Source organism: Chinchilla lanigera, unplaced genomic scaffold (genome assembly GCF_000276665.1).
Source record: "Chinchilla lanigera isolate Chin_1 unplaced genomic scaffold, ChiLan1.0 scaffold00071, whole genome shotgun sequence".
Taxonomy (NCBI): Eukaryota; Metazoa; Chordata; class Mammalia; order Rodentia; family Chinchillidae; genus Chinchilla; species Chinchilla lanigera.
The window spans coordinates 83,483-93,410 of NW_004955472.1; the positions used below are offsets into that span (position 1 = coordinate 83,483).

Sequence of the window (9,928 nt, forward strand, 5' to 3'; positions counted from 1 at the left end):
TTTCTCTGTGTCATGGTAGCTCTCAATTGAGTGGTGGCAGCCGGCTGGCGCACAACAGCGCTCGTCCTGGTGTGGCTTCCCATGCGCCAGGGGCCCTCCTTCCAGGCGCCTACGGGGCGGGGAGCGGCCCCGAAGACCAGCACTCCCTGCCCCGTGGCTTCCTGTGCCCCAAAAATGTTTTAACAGAAATTAATTTTGTCTTGTGTGTTTTGTTGTTGTTGTTTTTTCCGGTACCAGGAATTGAACTCACGACCTTGCACTTGCCAGGCAGGCACTGTGCCACTGAGCTAAATCCCCAGCCCCTAATTTTGTTTATAATTATGACAGAAACACCTTTAAGATGGTAAAAGACAAACCAAAAAATTCCAAGCAAATATAAAAGGTGTTTTGGGTCGTTATTTCATAGTACATATAGTATACCATGTCAGTTTTTCAGTCAGATTCACAAAAGCATTAAAAAATTACACCTTACAATTGTTAAGCAGTACATTTATGGGGTGGAAGAAGATACAAGAAGATTTATAGAAACAAAATCTCAAACTATTCCAACTCCTAAAATAAGAGATTTGAAAGTGCTAAATGTTTTTAAAATGCCAGCATTTCCCAAATTGTATTATAAATTTAACAGTCAGCATTTCCACTGGATTTTTTAAAGTACAACAGAATTATCATAAATCACAGTGGGAGATTTAAATGTTTAAAGACATTTTTGAAACTTAGTTAAAATAATAAATCAGATAAGCAAAGAAAAAATGGAAAAGCAATAATTAGGAGAGATTATACCTGTTTGGTATTAAAACATATCTCCAAGGAACAGTAATTTTAATGATGCAGTATTTGAACTAGCCAACATAGAAATTTATCCTGAATAAACAAGGGTATTCATAGCAATATTGGCTTCAGTTATAGGAGATGTTTAAAATTTAGCTATGTAGGATCTTTTGCCTTAGTATTTAAATAAAATTTGCAAACCAGAAAGAGTGAACTATGCCTTTTAAAAAACCTAGCTTCAGATTACTCAACATTCACGTTAAGCTTAAGAGGGACCCATCTCCTGGGCTGTGGAGTTGTCTTGGTTCCAACCATCTTCTATCAGGATGGAGTCCCTGACACCACTCAGGTTATCCAGTGGCTCCCTCCCCAGGCATCTTCTCAGTCTGTAGCACCTGTCCCATAGCAGTGCCTGCTTTATCACGAAAAGTTCTGAAAGAGTCACAGTATGATCCTTAGCTAAGATGAGTGACAAGTTTTGTTTTTTCTGTTTTAGGGTGAAATAGTTAAGAAGTATACTCAGTTCAACCCTAAAACTTACGAAGAGAGGATTAATTTAATCCTACAGATGTGTGTGGAAGCTGCAGCAGAGGCTGTAAAACTGAACTGCAGAATTCTGGGAGTAGGTGAGAGTGTAAATTATAAATCTAAGAAATGTTCATTTTAATAATGTACAGTCTACTAAGTCCTGTTGCTTTACTGAACGGTGCATCCATGTCTGTCCTGTGTATAGATGGCCTCAGGTCCTGCCTGTGGCCACAAGCATAGGGACTCCTGGAGTGCAGCAGGCATCATGGGAGAAGCATTGTTAGTTCTGTACGTCTGTGGGGAGTTACAGATTTAGATCAGAACTGTCTGGTGTTTTCTCGTAGTCCTTGGTAATGTTTGTGTTAGCTGTTGGGTGCAATAATTTATGTTTGGAGCTAAGGGAAGTTGGCGTTCCTTTCCTAAAATTGCTAATCAGAATTATTTCCCTTGTGTTTGTGGTGGATCTCAGGCATTTCCACAGGTGGCCGTGTAAATCCTCAGGAAGGAATCGTCCTGCATTCAACCAAACTAATACAAGAATGGAACTCTGTGGACCTCAGGACTCCCCTGTCTGACACTTTGCATCTTCCCGTGTGGGTAGACAATGATGGCAACTGTGCCGCCATGGCAGAAAGAAAATTTGGCCAAGGAAAGGGACTGGAAAACTTCGTAACACTTATCACTGGCACAGGTACGAGGGGAAGGGAAGGTTGCTTCAGGAGCGAGAATGTGTGCTGACAAGTCTGTCCCTCACTCAGGCAGTTACAGCTGCCTCAGGCTTCACTTGCAGCTTGAGTAGAGCCCTAAGGCATGAGGTCTTAGGGCCCTTTAGGTCTTTGTGAGCACGTACTGCCCAGCCCTAGGCATACTGTGGACTTCTAAATTCCCAGGAACTTTCAGAGGTATTCATATTTCTCATTTCCCAAAGCTTCTCATTCCTCAGCTTTTCCTTTCAGTTTTTGGTTAGTCTGTTATATGTCTCAACTGTTATGTTTTGTTCTAGGCAGCAGAGACTAATACCTTTAAATGTTCTTTACAAACCTCCCTATACAGCTTCCCTGAGCAGAGGGATAGCTCCCAATTAGGTGAGTGTAAAAGCAAGCCTTTAAACTGCTCCTTCATTTGCAGCCAGGCAGGTCAAAACAGCTATCCACAAGTTTTAAGCGTAAGTCAGTTCTACTCTTTAAGTTACTGTTATACAGTACTGATAGCTGTATACCAGTACTGCAAATGCAGCCATTGTTCAAGGTGACTGCCAAGTTGGGAAATGGTTGACGGGACCAGAGTAAAGTACAACTCCAGGAAGCTCTCTTACTGGGATTCAGCGAATTTCCTTTCTTTTCTCCTGCCCCTCCCCAACCCGGGTTGTTGCAAACTTTTGTTTCCATTCTAGGTTACAAAAAAGTTGATTCTGTTTTACCAGTTTGTTCACTGTTTTAGTGGCAGGATGCATTTTCAGTGTTCCCTACTCTGTCATTTTCATAAATATTCTAATTTGGTTTTGCTTGTATTTTGTTTTCAATTTTATTTTCATGGTATATGTCTTAGTTACTTTTCCCTCATTGCTGTGACAAAACACCTGATGTCCAAATTAAAGAGGGAAAAAGTTTATTTAGCTTACAGTTTATAGTTTTTCAGTGCATAATCAGCTGGCTTCAAAGCAGGGTGATGGGCTGGAGATATAGCTCAGTGTTAAAGTGCTTCACTAGCATGCAGAAGGCCCCATGTTTAATCCCCAAAACAAAGCAGGGTGGTATGGCAGAAGGACGGTAGTTCATGGTGGCAGAAGATAGCAAAAGCAACAAGAGCAAAAGAGGGCAGAGCAAGCCTCTTTTCCTCCCCCACACTGTAAGCAGGCTACCTGGCCTAGGGCGGTTGTAGCACTCATACCATCTATATGCCCTCCTCTTGCACAGGCTCAGGATGTTTATAAAGTGAGAACCCTGGCCCCCTGCTGAGTCACTTAGTTAAACTTCTAGACTTATCGCTGGGCATGGTGGCACACATGTGTAATCCCAGCACTCAGGAGGCTGAGGCAGGAGAATCCATGCGAGTTGGAGACCGGCCTGGGCTGCAAAGTGAGCTCAAGGCCAGCCTGGGCTACATAGCAAGACTGTTATACTTGATACATTGTGTCAACTTGGGGAGTCTAGAGGTTTGGCTAAGTGACTCAGCAGTTCTACATCCTGGGGTGCAAAGGACATGCCCTTACTCCCCGAGAAGTTGTTTATTGTGTCAATGTGAGAAGTTTAGAAGCTTAACTATGTGAATGCCGCCGCCTGGGTGGGGGTAGCCTGCTTGCAGTGTAAGGGAGGGAAAGAGGCTTGCATGCACTGCCATTCCCCCCTTTGCTCTTGTTGCTTTGCTGTCATCTGCCTCAGAGCCAGCCAAGTATGGACTGAAACCTCCACAAACTGTAAGCTAAATAAACCTTTCCTTCCTTAATTTTGGGCGTTGGTTATTTTGTCTCAGCAATGAGAGAAAAGTAACCAAGACATAGACCTTGTCTCAGAAAGACAAAAAAAGAAAGTAAGAAAGAAACTTCTAGACTTCTCAAGCTGACACAATGAATTAACCATTACAACGTCCTAGAGCTTGAACAGCCACTCTAGGGCATGTCCTCTACATTCCAGGATGTAGAACTGCTGAGTTAGTTAAGCTTCTAAATGCGAGTTGACACAGTGTATCAACCATTACAGTATATGTTTGGTTGTATAATTTATTTTTAAAATGAGGACACAGACTCAGCTAGTAAGTGGTTGAGCCAGCATTTCATCTCAGATGTGCCTAACTTTAAAAGTTGGGGGTACTTAAATGCTACACAATGTTACCTACCTCCCCTTTAGTTTATGTACTCATACACTTCCTCTTTAGCTGGCCCCATCTCTCCTGGCTGTGTGTGGCCTCTGTGGCTGATGAGACTCTCGCTTGAGTGTAGAAGGTCTTGGTGTGTGCCTGTAGGAGTGTCCCATCAACTGAGGCTGAGTCAGGTGCCCTGAACTGGTTGCCACAGCCTTGTCTGAAATCACAGTGAACCAAGCAGATGTGACACAGGATCAGAAGATCTCCTAAAAATATTTCCTTTCAAAATGCTGCCAAATAAAGTTTTGGTGTTTAGTAAGCTTAGAAAAGTAGGCATCATACATATACCCGAAGCTTTGCTGAACAGATGAGGCACTGCCATATCATAGTTTTGTTGCATGCAAAGTGCCTGCAGTATCAGTGATTACCGGGTCTCACTACAGGAATTGGTGGTGGAATCATCCATCAGCATGAACTGATCCACGGAAGCTCCTTCTGTGCTGCAGAACTTGGCCACCTTGTCGTGTCTCTGGACGGGCCCGATTGTTCCTGTGGGAGCCATGGGTGTATTGAAGCATATGCCTCTGGAATGGCCTTGCAGAGGGAGGCAAAAAAGCTACATGATGGTCGGTATTTTCTTAGTAATTAAGGGACCAAATAAGACAGTTACTTCAAAGTAGAAGTTCTAAAAAGAGCTAAACAGGCCAGAACTTTTAACCTTTTCACTTCCTAGAGGAGGAGCAGGGCTCCTTCCTAAGGATTCTCCAGTGTCCTTGGTCCTGACCCAGATTAGCACTGTTCCTCTCTGCGGATAGAGGTCTTCTCTTGGCTTTCCCTCAAAGCAGGGCCAGGCATAACCTACAGGTATTTTCTTTTGGAGGTGACCCTGAGACACAGGATGGAGGGAGTGGAAGAGTAGAGCAGGAGGAAACCCACTAAAGGATGATTAAAGTTGCCTCTGGGGCAGTGAGGGGCCTGGAGCTTCAAGACAGTAGGAAGACTTTCATTTTTATTTTCTCAGCCATCAGCAGAGTGGGTACCTAATATACATTTTAAAGAAGAAATAAGTAGATGAACATCTTACAGTTGTTGAACACTGAGAGATTATTTGAATTAAAGGCTTTTATAGACATATTATGAAAGTCCTGATGGTTTAATCTAATGCAAAAGAACCAGTATCATTATAACACAGTATGCCACTTGTGTTGAGAATGATGGCCAAAGAACACAGGACACGGAAGTGTCCCCCCCGTCACAAGCTGCCCCTCATAGATAAGCCTGACAAATCTGGATGGCCAGTGGAGCCTTTCTGGGCATGGAAACAGTAGTGTGTGTGCATAAAGGGCAAGACAAGGTGTGGTGAGGCAGGAGGAAACGAGAACCAGGTCAGAGGAAACATTAAAAAAAGTTCAGGGAAAAAACGTAGATCTGAATTTTAGATTCATTAAACTGACTTGGTTTCTGGAGGTGGGAATCATAGCTGAACGGATATAAGCAGAATAGCTCTACAGTGATGTCTAGTTTTCTGGTTGGACAACTCAGGGTTGAGAATGTAAGAGGAGGAACAGGTTTAGATGAAAGGTGATGGTTTAGTGCACGTGGGACATCCAGGTGGAAATGCCAAGAAGGCAGCTGGAAATGGGTCTGCAGCTCAGGACAGGTGACTGGATTAGAGAGAGGGACTTAAGATTCACCAGTACAGTATGAAGATGGTAGTGAGGCTGCATGTGGTGGCACATGCCTGAATCCTGGCATTCAGGAGGCAGAGGTAGGAGGTTTACCAGGAGTTTGAGGCCAGCCTGGGCTACATGGCAAGTTCAGGTTCAACCTGAACTACATAGCCAGGCCCTGTCTCCAAACAAGCAAATAAACAATTAGGATGGTATGAATGAGACCCAGGGAGTGGGGCAGTTGAGGAATAGGGAAAGTTGGGAGAAAAGCCACAGAAGGGAAATACCACAGAAGCCCAAAAAGTGAGGGTGTTTCAGAGAAAGCGTAGTTAGCTGTGTTAAGTATAAGAACACTGGAAAGGTCCACCAGCTTTGGCCATCAGGACATCATTTAGTGCCCTAAAAACTTCACTTCTGAACCATGTTTTCATTATTACCACCTACTGACCCTTTTAGATGGTTTTCTGTCTAATTACTCCTTTCCCACGAGATGTTCACACCATGGATCCGTTGCTTATCTGTTTGTGTTTGTGGGCTTTCTACATAACGAGTACGATTGTTTTGCTTTCAAAACAAATGTGTGAACATAGGCTGATGGGACGGAGACAGTAGGCATGGAAGTGAAGGTGGAGCGTGCAGCAGAGGACCGGTGTGCAGTTCCTGCAGTAGGGCCCTGGAATAGGTGGGGAGAGGTGAGCAAGCTGCAAATCAAGAGGGCCCAAGAGAGGACCAGAAGAGCAAAGATGTGCAGATACTGGTGTGTTTATATGTGGGGGCACAATAGTACAGGAACCCTTGCCTGGTGGTGTCTTCTTAACTGAGGTAAGAAGTGTGGAACTCTGGAGGGTACAGGCAGACAGTAGTGAGGAAGAACAGGAGAGAACTGGGAACTACCAGGCCCAGGAAAGAGAGGGGAGCATCAGTTGATATACAGGTAGCACCTGGGGCTCTTTCTTCAGAGCCCTGCAGCAGATTAGGTGGCACGTTGAGCTGGGTTGGCAACTGACAGGAAGACGACTGGTTAACAGAAACTCCTGCCACTTATTTACCATTACTTTGGCCAGCACTGCAAGTACTTTATGTCCACTGTCTCATTTAGTCTTCAGAATAATCCTAGGTTCAAAATAATCCTAGGTATTACTGCCCTTGTCTTCTAGAAAAGAGAAACAGAGAGAGGTGAAGTGACACAGCCAGGTCCATAGAGCTAGCAGTGGCAGAGCTGCAACTGCACAGTTTGTCTCTTGGCCACCAGGCCTTGCTGCCATAGAACGTGGGCACTGGGGAGAAGTGGAGCATTTTACCCGGGATGTCTGGGCAAGGAGCTGAGTGCCGGAGTCTGATCATGTAGGGATGGGCCAGGGAGACAAGGACACGTAAGAACTTTGTCAAATATTGCCACTGAGAAGTGAAGGAGCTAGAGGGGTAGGAAGCTATGGTAAGACTTGAGGATCCTCCAGCTAGAGAAATTCTGGCTTATGTATATGTAACCAGGTAACAAGAGGGCTGCAAAGGCTTTGGGCACAATGTACATGGATGTTTGTGGATAAGGGGCTTTGTGATTAGAAAACCCCTTCTCACTTAGGGGCTCACTGCCAGTAGACACTAATGACTGCTTCTCCTCACTTGGCTCAGAGGACCTGCTCTTGGTGGAAGGGATGTCAGTGCCAAAAGATGAAGCTGTGAGTGCACTTCACCTCATCCAAGCTGCAAAACTTGGCAATGCGAAGGCCCAGAGTATCCTAAGAACAGGTGAGTATATGGCTCTGGCGGTGTGCCACAGGGAGCGACCTCAGACATGGCTGCTTGTTTCTCCTGGGGCATGGTGCCTTGTTTTGTCTGTTCAGAGGTATTTTTCCCCTAAATTGAGAGAGGAAAATGGAAATGCATTTAAGGTATTTGTCAGCATTACCTTTTTGTTTTGTTTTTTTTGAGACAGGGTCTTGGTATGTAGCCCAGACTGATTTCAAACTCATGGCAGTTCTGCCTCAGCCTCCTGAGGATTACAGGTGTGCACCACCATGTGTGATTAGCATTGCCTTTTAAAACATCTTGATTTGGTTTTACAGCTATTGAAAATAATTTATAGAATGCTTTGTTTTATAAACTATTAACATTCTCTTCCAGTCTATTTTATTTATATTTTTACATAGCTGAGATTATATTGTATAGTACAGGCCATTTTTTTTGTTTGTTTTTTGAGACAGGGTCTTACTATGTGGTAATTCAGGCAGGCTTTGAACTATGTAGCCCAGGTGGGCCTCAAATTCACAGTAATTCTTGTGCCTCAGCCTCCCCAGTACTGGGATTACAAGTATGTGCCACCCATGTACAGGCAATTTTATGCCCCATTTTTTTTTCACTTAAAGATACTACATAAGCCAGGCATGGTGGTGCATACCCGTAATTCCAGTACTCGGGAAGCTAAGGCAGAAGGAGGATCAAGAATTGGAGGCCAGCTTTGACTGCCTAGCAATTTCAAGGCCATCCTGTGTTACATAGTGAGGCCTTACCTCAAAAAATAAATCACATGATGGTTTTCTCATATCAAGAATAAATTATGGGGGCTGGGGATTTAGCTCAGCGGCAAAGCGCCTGCCTGGCAAGCGCAAGGTCGTGAGTTTGGTTCCTGGTACCAGAGAAAAACCAAAACAAAACAAAACAAAAAAAGAATAAATTACGGCATGTGCCTGGAGGTCCTAGCTACTGAGGAGGTACTGAGGTGGAAGGGTCCCTTGAGCCTAGTAGTTCAAGGCCAGGTGTAGTAGTATCCTCCATCTCTTAAAAAAAAGCAGGAACAGCCTTTAAATAATGCTTCTTGGCTAGGGATACAGCTCATTGGTAAGGCACTTGCCTAGCATGTGTGAGGGTTTGGGATCAATCCCTATCAAAAAATAAAATGTTGTTCCCACTATGTAGTATGAGTATGTCATCATTACTGGCCACTGGCTCATTTGGCTTTGTCCTGGAAACTTATTTTCTTGTAGCTGGAACAGCTTTGGGTCTTGGGGTTGTCAACATCTTGCACACCATGAACCCCTCACTCGTGATCCTGTCTGGAATCCTGGCCAGTCACTATATCCATATCGTCAAAGATGTCATCCGCCAGCAAGCCCTGTCCTCGGTGCAGGATGTGGATGTGGTGGTTTCAGATCTCGTGGACCCCGCCCTGCTTGGCGCTGCGAGCATGGTTCTGGACTACACAACGCGCAGGATTCACTAGGCCTCACGGGAGTGAACACGGACCAAGACTCAAGAGCGCCTTAGTGGAATCAACTTCTCTTTTAGATAAAATACCAAATTCGCTTTTTAAGAAATGTTTAACTGGAGGCAAGGTTGGCAGCGAGTGCTTTTGTGTGTGTCTTCCTCCACATTTACCTTTTCCCACCCCCCACTTTTGTAGGTGCTGCTTTTTGTTCTCCTCATAGGAATCACTTTAGTGTAAACCCTATAAATTCTAGTCACAACTTTCTATACCAGAAGGAGCCACAGTAGTAGACCCAGAAGCCTTCGGACTCTGCTTGCCAAGATACCACCGAGACCTGTAGGCCTGCTTTGGGCTGCGAGCTTCATGGGTGTACTTTGGTTAACAGTCCTTCCTGCTCTAAACCCAGCTCTCATCAGAGAAGGAAATCCCATCAGGGAACAGAAGAAACTCTTACCAGGAAAGGCTTTTTAAACTTTTAAAAAACAGCTTTATTGAATTATTTTTAAAGTATACAATTCAGGCCGGGGATACAGCTCAGTGGCACAAGTGCCTGCCTGGCAAGCTCAAGGTCCTGAGTTCAATTTCTGGTACCCAAAACAAAACAGCAAAATAAAGTATACAATTTACTAAGCTTTGACTTATGTATTTTCCTTGCTACCATCACAGCAATCAAGACATTGGACATTATCTGTCACCCCCAAATGTCTTTGTGGGAAGATGTTACCACTCTAGCAGCTCTTCTAAAAGACTTTAGTCCAGGGATATGAATTACAGTGGACTGAGTGACCTTGTCCTTATCTTCTTAGAGACAGCTAAGAAGCCACTAGGATTTAAGAACCTCTGAAAGATTACCCCAAAAGGGTCTTTGCTGCTGACCAGCAGACAGTTCTCCCTTCAGGAGCTTTTCATTCTCTGTGGACTGTGACCCCAGTGTGTCTGTGAAGGCAGTGTT

General features: G+C 44.3%; 1 protein-coding gene across 1 annotated transcript in view; it reads left to right on the forward strand.

Moving 5' to 3' along the window:
• Gne (glucosamine (UDP-N-acetyl)-2-epimerase/N-acetylmannosamine kinase) overlaps positions 1 to 9,071 on the forward strand; it is a gene marked incomplete in the record, with an annotated part of 35,931 nt that extends 26,860 nt beyond the window's left edge. The window contains 5 exon segments of the mRNA XM_005400982.2: positions 1,268 to 1,397; positions 1,769 to 1,990; positions 4,545 to 4,727; positions 7,404 to 7,520; positions 8,756 to 9,071. Of these exon segments, the coding sequence (XP_005401039.2) occupies positions 1,268 to 1,397; positions 1,769 to 1,990; positions 4,545 to 4,727; positions 7,404 to 7,520; positions 8,756 to 8,991 (888 nt within the window).
• Between the last annotated feature and the right edge of the window lie 857 nt (positions 9,072 to 9,928).